General features: G+C 44.7%; 1 protein-coding gene and 1 pseudogene across 1 annotated transcript; both read left to right on the top strand.

Moving 5' to 3' along the window:
* Position 1: 1 nt before the first annotated feature.
* Positions 2–1,997, top strand: LOC123157197 (60S ribosomal protein L36a). The gene is made up of 4 exons (XM_044575456.1): positions 2–189; positions 1,297–1,476; positions 1,603–1,677; positions 1,768–1,997. The coding sequence occupies exons 1-4, from the start codon at positions 187–189 to the stop codon at positions 1,825–1,827; spliced, it is 318 nt and encodes a 105-aa protein (XP_044431391.1). The 5' UTR covers positions 2–186; the 3' UTR covers positions 1,828–1,997.
* A 4,906-nt stretch (positions 1,998–6,903) lies between these two features.
* LOC123158281 (2-oxoglutarate-dependent dioxygenase DAO-like) lies at positions 6,904–13,654 on the top strand (annotated as a pseudogene).
* Positions 13,655–14,296: the final 642 nt, after the last annotated feature.

Below are 14,296 nucleotides of genomic sequence, written 5' to 3'. Positions count from 1 at the left end.
AGCGACACGTCCGCGAGGGCGAAACCCTAGCTGGCCGCACGCTCGTATATAACCGCGCACCCCTTCGCCCTCCTACCCTTTCAGCTTTCGGCGGCGGCGGCGCACTCCTCGCGTTCTCACCCAGGCGCGCACTCCTCCTCCTCCACTCGCCGTCGTCGTCGCGGATCCTCCGCCGCTTCCGCAGACATGGTGAGTCTCCTCCCCCTGATCTCTGTAGCTGCGGTTGGTCGTAGCAACTGTTCCTGGCTTCCGAACGAGCGCAGAGTCGGTAGATTCACTACAGCTGCGGCGCTCGGTAGAATGATTTGCGAGCGCGGAGGTAATTCGTGTAGCGGGGTTTCGTAATCCGGTGCTGTTAATCGGATGAAAATTGCCGTAGGAGCTGTGCATTTCTCTTAGATCGTACCGTGTCGGTGCTGCTGGATCTCCAGCGTGTCGGGAAGAAGGGGAGGTGATTGGGATGCGTGGATTGGAGACGCTTACATTCAGTATCGCACTGCGCAACTCAGGTCCTTGGATGTGTTAAGTTAACTTGGTTGAATGACGAATGGGTTGGTTTGAATTGTCATCTTCTAACCCCATCGGGGTGTGTAGCTAGAAAATACATTGGTCTCAAAAGTCTGTCTTGTTAGCCGAGTTGTCATCACTAGTGATTGATCCCAAATATGCACATTTATACTCCCTCCGTCCGGAAATACTTGTCCTAAAAATGGATAAAATGAATGTATCTATAACTAAAATAAGTCTAGATACAACTATTTGGAGGACAAGTATTTTCGGACGGAGGGAGTAGTAGCCATATGCTTGCAATGTCAGCTCATAGCTTAACAGGTTGTTTGCACAGTATGCTGTCATTCAGCTGCAGTTAATCAGCTTCTGTACTAACAACGAGTGTCATGATGTACCCCTCCTTACAGCCTATCTCTATATGTACTAGGGCTGGCATACCAACATTGCTAGCTAACTCAACCTGTCCTGTTTAGGAGTATGTAATGTACTCCCTTCTGTTTGGCCAGCTGGGTGCTTTTCTAGTTCAACATAACATCTTTGGCTTGAGTTCTCTTTTCATTATTTGTGTAATTGAAAATTGGAAATTCTGCTCTCTGCCATTTTGCACCCTCGTGATTCACTAGCAAATTTCCATGCCCCATGGAATCAAACACGTCCTTCTCCACATCTTAAACTAACAAGCATGGGTTATGAGTTCAGCTATGAAGTTCTTTTTGTTTTTCGTGTGTTGTAAAACTCCTGGTTGTTTGTTCCTGTTGGCTAAGTATGGTATGACAATTTTTGCAGGTGAACGTTCCGAAGACCAAGAAGACCTACTGCAAGAACAAGGAGTGCAAGAAGCACACCCTCCACAAGGTTACCCAGTACAAGAAAGGCAAGGATAGCCTTTCTGCTCAGGGGAAGCGTCGTTATGACCGCAAGCAGTCTGGATATGGTGGCCAGACAAAGCCTGTTTTCCACAAGAAGGTATGTTACTTGTTTCTGTTGGCATATATCTTCTTTGATGTACAACTCAAGTTACTTTGGAAATGTTGGCGGTTCCTCTTCTGTTGCGTCTTTGCATCTGGATGTTTATTCTTCTGTTTGTTTCAGGCCAAGACAACAAAGAAGATTGTGCTGAAGTTGCAGTGCCAGAGCTGCAAGCATTACTCACAACGCGCTATCAAGGTACCTGCCTCCCTCTTATCTGCTATCCCATTTCCTTGCTATATTCTGTTATGTTAAGTATCTGACACCATAATTTCTTTGTTACTACAGAGGTGCAAGCACTTTGAAATCGGTGGAGACAAGAAGGGCAAGGGAACATCTCTCTTCTAAGCTGATGATATCGCTGTTATGTTTAGAATGTTGTGCCAGAACTTCCCACAAGAAGAATGTATTATCTTTAATTTTCTGGTTATAACCCTATGGGCTATGAAGCATATGTTTTGCTATTGTGTCAACTACTTTCTCCAGATCTAATCGACAAGTAAAATGTTCTTTATGCATGGTATTTTGGTTCTTGGTCTGATTAGAATTGCTGTCGTACTTATGCTTATGATGCGCTGACTGCCCTTCGTTTTTAGGTCTCCTGTCTATTTTTCTGGCTTTGGCGAATTGTTTTGGTATGCTGTTTCTCACTACGCTGCTGTTAGCATGGCTCTGTTTTGTGCCGCCTATCTGTGTTCTTCGCCGCTTATGTTTTTTCATCACTGACTGATTGTACTAAAGCTGTGACAATTAATATGGATTGAAGGGAGTACAAATTTTTCTTCCAACTTTCACTATTTTATAAAGCTGGGCATTTACTGTGGAGAGGGAGTCTCACGTGGACCAATTCAAATCAAGTCACTGTGAACCAAACAGCTATAAAAGCAGCAAAACCTTGCATTGCAATGGTGCAAGTTGCGAGTTAAAATTGCAAGTTGCCATGTCTGAAATAAGTAGGGCTTGTATTGAGTTGTAGGTTTGGGATGTATCAGGCATTTTGAAATTTTGGGGACGTGCACATATGCAAAGTTGCCATAATATGTGATCACAGCAAGATTGTTGTACGGAATCTTTCACCTCGTAGTGTTTAGCTTCAAGCCTTCAGGACAACTCATTATATTTTCGGCCTTGTAAATCTTGTACTTCCTCCGTTCCTAAATATAAGTCTTTTTATGGATTTCAATATGAACTACATACCGATGTGTATAGACTTATTTTAGAGTGTAGATTCACTCATTTTGTTTTGTATATAGTTCACATTGCAATCTCTAAAATGACTTATATTTACGAGCAGAGAGAGTAGCAGCCAAGAGTGGAAGTGGAGGCTTGTGGTGTATGTAGGTCCAGAGTCCCTTAATTATGAAACATCTTATTTGAGTTCTAATTATGATACGTCTTTTTTTTATCTCAGAAACAATGAACAAAAGTTAGGAAAGTTAACTTAGCTGACTTAGAATTTCACACAAAACATTGCCCACCCATTAAAGCTGACTGCGGGAGATTTTGCACAAGAAAGGTGGTGGTGCTGAAGAAGTGTTAAGACTCAGGTTGGTCAATATGCCAATTGAGTAATTCATCTTGACAACTAGATCAACATAAGATCCAATGCAGTTTGGCATTATTTTAGACCCAGGACATTATAAGTTGTTTTGAAGAAATTAAGTACTCTGATATTAAGAGAGTCATCCGCTGCAAGCATGAATAGTAAATCCATAAAAAAAGTGTCAAAAACTTTAGAAGAACAACGCTAACACGGAACTCATGTCTTTTACATGCTTGTAAACATTCTTGTAATATAGACTTTTTGTATGTCGTAAGCTGAAAAAAAAGTAACACTCCATGAAAGAACAATTTTAATAGTTTTGTGATATCTAATTCGCTTGAGATTATCTTATGTCTAAGTTCCAGTTGATTGTAGAAATTGTTCCTGTCAGGTTTTGAGACACTGCAGATTCACAACACAACATAGGCGATTCGAGTTATCTCAGAACTGTTGCGGCTTGTTAGGTCAACCGGATTTGTAATAAGGCGTTGTTAATCGGTGAAATTTTGGCAGGGGTTGCGTATTCATCCTAAATCATACCATGTGGATGCACGTAGATGTTGAGCATTTCGGGAAGATGGTAAGGTGATTAAGTTCTTGGGATTGCAGACAGTTGCATTTCGTGTCACACCACGTAATGCGAGATAGTTAAGTTATCTTGCTTCCGAGACGAATGGGTTAGTTTGGACTGTCATCATTTGACCCATTGGTATGCAAAGTTTAAAGACAAATTAATCTCCATTCTTGCTAGTTGAGTTGTCATGACTCATCGTTGCTCCCAATACCAATTTTGAAAATATCGGTTGAGTCAACGATTTATGGGCCGATTAATCTTTACTAGGTAGGTAACCACTAAGATTGTGCCTAATCTTTGCTATTAGTCATATGGGCCGGTTTATAGCTCTGACAAGTGATTAATAGGGTCGGGACCATGTGGTCAGAAACCCCAAAAGTGTCCCTCCCTTAAGAAGCATCCCGCACATCACACATCTCCCCGCTTGATAGGGTTTGGGCCTCCCCCAATGTGCTGCCAACTATAAGATGCAACAACAAAAAACTGCAATGCATTGTGGTAGACACGGGCTTCCTCCTTGAGTGACAATAGACCAGTACTATTTCTTTGTCATTCTTCCTTGAGTGACAAATATGCTAGAATTTATTTGTCATGTTTGAAACAGTAGGGTTTGTTTTGAGTTTTTATAGGCTTGGGATATATCAGTGATTTGAAAATGATGGCGATGTGGGCATATGCAAAGTTGGCATAATATGCCATCACAATTAGTTCAGGTCTTACTACTGCTTTCCTTCAAGTTTTGCTGGCTGGATTACACAGTATTGCACTATGCACCAAGAATTTCACAGGAAGTGCAGAAATGGAAACTACACTTGTTGGTCTTGCTGTGTATGTCCGCAGTTCCTTTTCCTATTTTAGTGCATAAACATGTTTTGTGGTCTCTGGAAGCCCACTTTATTTTTGGCTCAATTTAATTTCATTCTTATTCAGTTGCTACTAGGAATTCCAAATGCATCATGTGAGTGTTTGTTTTCCTTTGATTCTTTAGGAAGCTCATTACACATTGGGCCTTGTCAATCTTCTGCAAAAGTTGAGACTTATGATGAATGGAAGTTTGGAAGTCCCTTTAGGACAACGGAAACAACAAAAACAATAAATTACATAAGTTCAACTCAATATTAGAGCATCAACCTATAGTTGAGCTTTAACAAAGTAAATACATTGGCACCAAAGTAGCTTGCAATTTCTATTGTCGTAGTAAAGAGAGAGACGTGCACCAAACTCTACCTACCGGAGTTGGAGTCTCCCATGTGGTGATGCCACGTCTTCCCTTTGGGGAGTTTTCCGTTTATTGCGGGAGCGTGGTTGAATTATAGCAGGTGCAGAGTAATTTGTAATTATTATTTTTACCTAGAATGATTCCTATTTTCACCCTATTATTATCACAAGGAAAGCGTAGGATATGATCAAATCTATACAGACGTGTACAAGAAGCAGGAGCAAGAATGCTCGGATTCACGATGTCATGGAGATTTATATTTGCTGAATTAGCCCTCCTGGCATTGTTCTTCAATCAGCTGATTTGTCATATGAACCTCTTAATATATTTCTTAATAAATATCTGGGACATGCAAGAAGAAAGGGAGTATCTGCAGGTCTATGCTATTGCAAAACTAAACCTGATAATCCTTTATCTGGTTCGGTGCAAACCCGCCTCCCTAGGGCCCCGATCACTGATTTGCTAGAGCATAGAGGTGCCTAAGATTCTTGGTTTGTGCAGGTAACTACTCCCTCCGTTCCTAAATAATTGTCTTTCTAGAGATTTCAACAAGTGACTACATACAGAGTAAAATGAGTGAATCTACATTCTAAAATATGTCTATATACATCTGTATGTGGTTGTCCATTTAAAAGCTCTAAAAGAAAAATATTTAGGAACGGAGGGAGTATTTCATAATGTGCCAGTACATTCTGTCCACATATAGCCTTTATGGGCACGTGTTGACAGCTTGAAGGCATTCAACTTTTATAGGACAAGAGAAATTAGTAGTCCATGTAATGAAAAATATATGCCAATTTTTGAACTTGAACAAAGGACATGGGAAGTAAAGTACGGCATAAGCTTAGTTGTTAGAGGAGGGAGATGCCACTGAGTACAACGTTGATCAGGTTGCCTAGAAGATATATATAGGATCGAAAGTGCCTCCATTCATTTATAAATACTCTTTGTAACTCAAACGAGCAACAATAGCAAGATAGATAACATGGAGAATCTTTTGATTAGTTGATTTATTTCACTTTTTGTGTTAAGAGTTGCCATTGCATTTGGATAGGATTTAACTGATTATAATATTGTATGAGTTCATTTTTCCTTTTGTTATCTACTGTATTTATGATCACCCCTTTGTTTTAGTCTCATTTTTCAGATATATATGTATGGGGGGAGGGGTACTGCAGTACATGCATCTTTCATTATTGGTAAATCAGAAATTTAATACAACACACGCTCGTGGTAGGTGAGAATGATTTCATTAGTTAATTCAGACATGCAATACCTCATCATATCTAGCGGTACACGAAGACCATTTCATATATCTATTAAAAATTTAGAAGGTGCCCGCAATGCTAGAGCAAGGATAAATGACGAGAGTACTAATAATTTTTTTTAAATGAAATTATTGCTTTCAACTATTCAACTGGCTGATCGTCAAAAAGGGAGACCAGAAAAATAACTTAGAGCCTTTTATATATAAGAATTATGTTTCTAATTATGGGTGTTATGTCAGAAAGATCCACCATTGTTTCATCTTCAGAGAGTATTTGGTAATGACATTGTTGCCAAGGAATAGTGGAGATTCTTTCAAGAACAGCCCATAATCTATCGCTTCATATGCACCTAGAATAATTAGCCACCAATGTCCGCACAACATAGTCAACGACCGAGGGCAATCGGTCACAAGCCATCATTCTTGAAATATAATTTCATCCTGTAGTAACGCACTGACACCTAGCTAGTAGTACTTTTATGTTTTACCGTGCCGTTTCATGAGCTTTGTAAATGATTAAACCTTAAATGCTTTTAAAAAATGTGACAAAATCGTGCATGAGACAGTCCAGCAACATGACAGAAATGGCAGCGTTTGACCTACACCGATATGTATCGACTGATCGTCTCGCCAATCCCAGTACACGGAAGCTTGTTCGTACCTCCTTGCCGGCGGTGTGAGTGCGGTCGTCCCGACAAGCGGCCGGCCTGCCCCCAGCGTCCCTTTTCACGACCGGCCGCCGGCCTCTAAATACTAAAACGCCGTGGAGATCGATCCCCCACGCAAGTCAACGAGACCGGCCAACTAGTAAGGCAGCGCAGATGGTGGAGATCCCGCTGGTCGACCTGTGGCTCGCCGGTGCGCGGGCGGAGGAGTCGGCGTGCCCGCGGCGCTGCAGGCCGAGATGAAGGCCGCCGTGCGCGCGGTCTTCAACCTCCCCAACGAGGCCAAGCGCCACAACACCAGCGTCATCGCCTGCAACGGCTAGGTCGCGCCCAGCCCCGCCAACCCGCTTACTGGATTACAGACCTTGGGTCACTTTGTTTCAGTTAAATAAAATGGTCGTATATGTCATGGTTTTGTCACGGCAGATGATTAGTGAAAGGACTTAAGCGTGAAGCCATCGCAACGGTGATTAGCTTGTCGGGATTGAGCGGGACAAGAGACACAAGTTTACACAGGTTCCTCACGGTGGAGGTAAAAGCCTACTCTTACTCTTGTTGCTTATTGTTTGAGTATCAATTACAAGGGAGCGATTCCGCTTGACCTAGCTATCGATTGATTGTTACCTGTCTATTCTATGCCTGGGACACGCCTTTAGATACAGGTCGAGGCCACCGGCTTACAAGAGTCCGGGTCGAGTTACAACCCGTGACCATATTCTAAATCACCTCGCCTTATAAGGCAAGTCATCATAAGGCGGCTTACGCCTATGGGCCACACATCGTCTTTAGGCCTTGGGATTTAAATCGGCCCATCTTGTGAGTTGCCCCTTGGGTACTTGGGCGCGTCTGAAGCCTTGACTCCGTGAGTCACCAACGGTCTAACCCGGCCCTTCCTGGGCGTGTTATATCGTGGGGTCATATCCCCAACATTAGGCCCCAGATTGATTTGAACTTATTCATGTCAACTAATATCTTCCGTCTAGCGAGTCATCCTTTTACTTCTCTTCATTGCGGTCTTGAAAAGTCTTCATAACCCGCCATAAAGAGATGATGTCACCTCCGTGATTTCGGAAAACCCTTCATGACATCATAACGAATCTTTGTATAAATCAATCATTCCAAAATTGGAGGCGTCCCTTTCCTGTAAAATTTATTGTGCCTCCTCGATCCTCGCACTAGCCATTTACTGTTACTTTCCCTTATAAACAGGCACGAGGGCCCTCCTTTTGCCTTTTACCGCGTATTCTTCACTTCTCCTTCCTCCTCCTGAGTCCCTTCGCAACTGGAGCTCTGCCGCGCCCGTCAATGCGCGCCAGCCTTCTTTGCTCGAGGTCGCCATACCTCCTCCTCGTCGTCAGGACACAACGGCGCGCCTCCGCTTTCCTCCGCCGCCCTCAGGTACCATCCTTCTTCTTTCTTAGATCTACATTAGGTCACCTGGAGTTCATCGGCATTCATCCCCTTCCAGATCAACATATCTTTGAATAGAAATTGTTTTTGATCCGGAAAAACACCATAGAAATATTGCGGTAGTAGTTTTGGCACCGTCTTATACCTTCAACGACTTGTATACCTTTTAGAATCAATAGGTTGTCTGCTAGTTTTTCCGTCACCACCTCTTACGTTTAGCAATTATTTTTCTTTTTTGAACTGTCCATAGATCCATAAATATAGTTGTTTGATTGTGAAACTTTTTTGCTCCACACTTAGCAGAATTTCCAACAATTCTAAACTTTAGATGACCTGCCTCTGCATCTTTGGGCGACTTACCAATATATTCATGAAGGAAATATGCCCTAGAGGCAATAATAAAGTTGTTATTTATATTTCCTTATATCATGATAAATGTTTATTATTCATGCTAGAATTGTATTAATCGGAAACTTAGTACATGTGTGAATACATAGACAAAACATAGTGTCCCTAGTATGCCTCTACTATACTAGCTCGTTAATCAAAGATGGTTATGTTTCCTAACCATATAGACATGTGTTGTCATTTGATGAACGGGATCACATCATTACGAGAATGATGTGATAGACAAGACCAATCCGTTAGCTTAGCATTATAATCGTTACAGTTTCATTACTACTGCTTTCTTCATGACATGTACATGTTCCTCAGACTATGAGATTATGCAACTTCCGAATACCGGAGGAACACCTTGAGTGCTATCAAACGTCACAACGTAACTGGGTGATTATAAATATGCTCTACAGGTGTCTCCGAAGGTGTTTATTGGGTTGGCATAGATCGAGAATATGATTTGTCACTGCGTGTATCAGAGAGGTTTCTCTGGGCCCTCTCGGTAATGCTCATCACTATAAGCCTTGCAAGCAATATGACTAATGAGTCAGTTGCGGGTTGAAGAATTACGGAACGAGTAAAGAGACTTGCCGGTAACGAGATTGAACTAGGTATGATGATCTGACGATCGAATCTCGGACAAGTAACATACCGGTGACAAAGGGAACAACGTATGTTGTTATGCGGTTTGACCGATAAAGATCTTCGTAGAATATGTAGGAGCCAATACGAGCATCAAGGTTCCGCTATTGGTTATTGATCAGAGATGTGTCTCGATCATGTCTACATAGTTCTCGAACCCGTAGGGTCCGCACGCTTAACATTCGATGATGATTTGTATTATGAGTTATGTGTTTTTGATGATCGAAGTTTGTTTGGAGTCCTGGATGAGATCACGAACGTGACGAGGAGTCTCGAAATGGTCGAGACATAAAGATTGATATATTGAAAGACTATGTTTGAACACCGGAAAGGTTTCGGAAGAGTTCGTGCATTTTTCGGGGAACCGAGGGGTTACCGGAACCCCCCGGGGAAGTTATGGGCCTAGATGGGCCATAAGGGAGTAGGAGAGGGAAGGCCAGAAGGTGGCGCGCGCCCCTCCCCTTAGCAGTCCGAATTGGACTAGGGAGAGGGGGCGCGGCCCCCTCTTTCCTTCCCCTCTCCCTCTCCTTCTGTCCTTCCCCCTTTTGGACTAGGAAAAGTTGGTGGGGGCGAATCCTACTAGGTTTGGAGTCCTAGTAGGACTCCCCCCCCTGGCGCGCCTTCCCTTGGCCGGCCTCCTCCTCCTCCCTCCTTTATATACGGGGGCAGGGGGCACCCCATAGCACACCAGTTGTTCTCTTAGCCATGTGCGGTGCCTCCCTCCATAGTTTAACACCTCGGTAATATCGTCGTAGTGCTTAGGCGAAGCCCTGCACCGATAACATCATCAATACCGTCGCCACGCCATTGTGCTGACGGAGCTCTTCCTCGTCCTCAACTAGATCAATAGCTTGATGGACGTTATCGGGCTGAACGTGTGCTGAACGAGGAGGTGCCGTACGTTTGGTACTTGGATCGGTTGGATTGTGAAGACATTCGACTACATCAACCGCGTTAACTAAACGCTTCTGCTTTCGTTCTACGAGAGTACGTGGACACACTCTCCCGTCTCGTTTCTATGCATCTCCTATATAGATCTTGCGTGATTGTAGGAAATTTTTTAAATTACTACGTTCCCCAACAATTCATAATCCGCCAGTGTTGTAGAGACTGAATATTTTTTTACACAACCCGCCATTATTTATGGCGACTTATCTTTAAACTGCCGGACTTGGGTTATGATGATGATGAATCGTTACTTCTCAAGTAACGTGACATACTCTTATTCTGCAGCTTCCATCCTCCTTAGGTGACTCAATATGACAAAAACCACTCTCTCTAACTGGGGCCCTTCCCTAGTCACTGAAGAAATCCTTAAGGATTATGTGGGCCGAGGTCTCTTGGCGACTCAAGAAGAGATTGGCTGGCAAGTTATCCAAGGAGAAAATATTCCCAATCCTGGTGAAGGAGAAGTGATAGTTTTTACTCACCATATCCTTAGAGGCTTTACACCACCTGGGTCAAAGTTTTTTCAGGACGCCTTGCACTATTTCAATCTTCATCCTCAAGATATATGCCCAAATTCAGTGACGAACCTTTGCCACTTTCAATTTTTCTGTGAAGCTTATTGGAAAGTAGGGCCCGCTATTGCTCTCTTCAAGGAATTCTTCTACATAAACCGCCAAACTGAATGTACCAATGGCCCGAGTCAAGAATTAGGCGGGGTCTCAATCCAGCGACGCAGAGACGGTGGCTTTCATGTAGCCACCCCAAAGGATGGATAAAGACATGGTTTTGTTGCAAGAACACTGCCCCAGCTAATGAGAACCCTCTGCCGGATTATAGGGCTAATGGCCTTCCTATCAATTTTGACCCCCAAAGAAAGCTTCTGCCAGATGAACATATTGAAGCATTTCAATATTATCCAGAGATAACGACTTTATTAGCCAATGGGTTAACTGGAGTTGACTTAGCCCGTTACTGGGCCTCATGGAGAATTCTTCCCTTAAGCCGTCGCCTCAGCTTAATATGTGAATATTCAGGCGAGTCAGATGACCCTCAACGGTACAGCTCCGATAACTTTATTGCTGAGGAGATATTTCAAACTGTGAACTCTATGCTTTGGGGAGTCTAAAGAAAATTGTAATAAGACTGGACTGCTACCATTCTTCAAGCTCAACCCGGCCCCACCTGTAAGTACTAGTTTATGTCTAGCTTAAATATCCTTGACTTATTCTGCATCTTATTTGTTAATTCCCTCTTCATTACACAACCCGACTCTGCTTTTTGGAAAAGAAAGATAAAGACTGCTATGGCCAAGGTCAGGACTGGCCCAAAGTCAAAGAAGAACAAGGCAGCTGCTCCAGCTGAGCTGGTTGCTGTGGGCGAGTCAGCTGACGCTGACAAGCAATCAGAGGTAGAACTCGACTCTCTTGGCCGACTCTTTATTGAATTAGCTAACACCTCTTATTCTCAGGATGAGGTTGCCACAAGCCGGCTGACGATATTGAGGTAATTCTTGTCTCTTCTAGCTCAGACCACGCACCTTCTGAAAAAAATACGGCGGGTTGTCCGAAAAGTAAAGTTTTCTCATCCAGATGCTCACTTAGATCCATATTTTATTTTGAAGAAAACTCAGCATGAGTCAAGACGCCAGACTCGAAGTGGCGGCTCAGGCGACTTAATGGCCAAGTTAACTCATGAACCTTCCGCCTGTAAACGGCCCGCTGAGGTGCCACACAGTCCAACTTCCTCTTTACCCAAAGCTGGTCTTATGAGACATCCTCTTAACCCTTATGACTCCAATTATCAGGAGTCGCCGCCGTCTTCAAGAGGCTCATCTCAAACCCAGCTGCCTGTCTTCATTGTTCCTTACATTTATTTATAACTTAAAATTTATTGTCATACTTGTCTTGACACTCCAATGTGATCACAGGGTCAAAGCCAAGGAGAAGAAGAGAAAGGTTGGCAACCCTTCCAAGTACCCCAAGTCCCTGAGTCAGAGGAATAGGTGTTGGTAACCCCTGAGGCCAACACCGAACATCCTGAAGAGCATCACAACAAGCCAGATAACCCGCCTCCACAGGCTGACATGACTGCCTCGGAGGCCATGGATATACCTGGCCAAACCTCGGGCCGGGCCGGGCTTCGGGCCGGGCCTAGCCAAGCCCGACACAAAAAACTCAGGCCCGGGCCTGGCCCAGCCCGGCTATCGGGCCTGTGTTTCTGGGTCCGAGCCCGGCCCGAGCACATAAAAGCCCGTCGGGCTTCGGGCCGGCCCGGCCCGACCTTCAAAAAATGGCAAAAACAACGGGCCCGGGCCCGACCCAGCCCGGCCTTCAGGCTAAAAAACTAGGCCCGAGCCCGGCCCGGGGGCAGCGTCAGGCCGGGCTGGGTCGGGCTTTTTTGGGCCAGGCCGGCCGGGCCGGGCTTCCCATGGCCAGTACTAGCCATGGATACTAAAGCTAACCCGGCGGATAATCGTGACCTGCCAAATCCAATTCCTTCTTCTACTCCTATCAAGACAGTGAAGAAGCCCTTCTTGAGGAAAATACTGATGGCGTTGCCATTATTGGGGCGAGTCAGAAGACACCCAAGACCTCCACTGTGCTAGCTAAGCACTCGGCAAAAGAAGAGTCGCTCTTGCTGGAAAAGGGCAAAACAATGTTTGAATTGCTGAACTGTGAGGCACTTAGCGCGGAAGAGGTATATGCAGGCTATTTGAGCCACTTAAACACAAGCCGGGACATGGAGAGGCCAGGGATGTCCTCCGTTTCAAAAAAAAAAATGAGGCCTTCGACCTCTTTGACGCCGCCGCGCCCGCCGACTTCGACGCCTTCTGCGCGCGCCTGGACGTGCCGCCCCATGCCAGTTCGGACGAAGAAATGGATCACCGCAGCACTTTCTTGGTCCTAAAATGAATTTTGATCCCCCAAATTTGGTCTCAACATACGCGCAATCTGTTGCAGGGGCGATGCACGAGCTGATCGTGGACGTCGCCGGCAAGGTGGCCGCGAGCCTCGGGCTGGAGGGCCACCGGTTCCAGTTCCGCATGAACAGGTACAACTACACGCATGAACAGATTCACGCGGACTCCGGCTTCCTCACCGTGCTCCAGGAGGACCACTGCGTCGGCGGCCTCGAGGTGCTGGACCCCGCCACTGACGAGTTCGTCCGCGTCGACCCCGTCGCCGGCTCGCTCCTCGTCAACATCGGCACGGAACGGTACCGTAAATTCGTTACAGCGGTAAAACTGTTGGCGTCTTCGTATACGTCCGGTGCGCTGAGCCTCGGAGTCTGAGTGAGCAACCCGTCTTGTGCTTCAGGCGTGGAGCAACGGGTGCCGCGCATCTCCATCGCCCTGTTCCTGCTCGCGCCCAAGGACGACAGGGTGTGAGCGCCGGAGGCGTTCGTCGACGCGCAGCACCCGCGCCGGTTCCAGCCGTTCTACTACGACGACTACCGGAAGCTCCGGCTGTCCACCGGCGAGCGCGCTCGCTCGAATGGTGGCGTAGCTTAGGTATCTGACGGGGCATGTTTAGGCTCCAGAGTGTAATTCTCAGCTAGCTGTTCACACAGCTGAGTGAGGCTGTGAATTGTTGTTGTTTTCAGTCAATGAAATCTTGTACGAATTGCAAAAGGTGAAAAATTGCAAACTAAGGTCTCCCATGAAGCACAGTTATCTGATTTACTTTTGCTCAACGGTCATCCTCTTGCTTTTTCCGTATACTAGCACAGTGTCCGTGTGTTGCTACGAAGCAATTAAAAAGAAGAGATGTTAGGACACCGACTTGGGAGATGAGCAAAAGATGTTAGTATCTTGCACCGTTCACGACAAAAAAGAGAGCAAAAATACAGTAAGAGGGATGAGGTAGGTGTCAAAGAATTTGATATGACTGTAGTAGGTCCTTCGAAAGATTTATAGTGTGACAATGTTTTGAATTTGAAAACATGGGAGAATGGGCATTACAATTTGTTCACTCATATGGTATGATATAGAACTTCAAATTTTTGTTAGGAAGAGAAACTAAAACCGAAATCATGATGTTGACTTGGAGTCATATTTTTTGCAATTGTTATTTGTGTCTTCTACGCGAGTGTTAGTTTTCACGCATTAGTAAAATAGAATTGTTTATATGACTTTTGGAAGTTTGCTACTTCC

Source organism: Triticum aestivum, chromosome 7B (assembly GCF_018294505.1).
Source record: "Triticum aestivum cultivar Chinese Spring chromosome 7B, IWGSC CS RefSeq v2.1, whole genome shotgun sequence".
NCBI classification, from domain to species: domain Eukaryota; kingdom Viridiplantae; phylum Streptophyta; class Magnoliopsida; order Poales; family Poaceae; genus Triticum; species Triticum aestivum.
The sequence above is the reverse complement of the archived record's forward strand: the minus strand, read 5'-3'. Positions and strand labels throughout refer to the sequence as shown.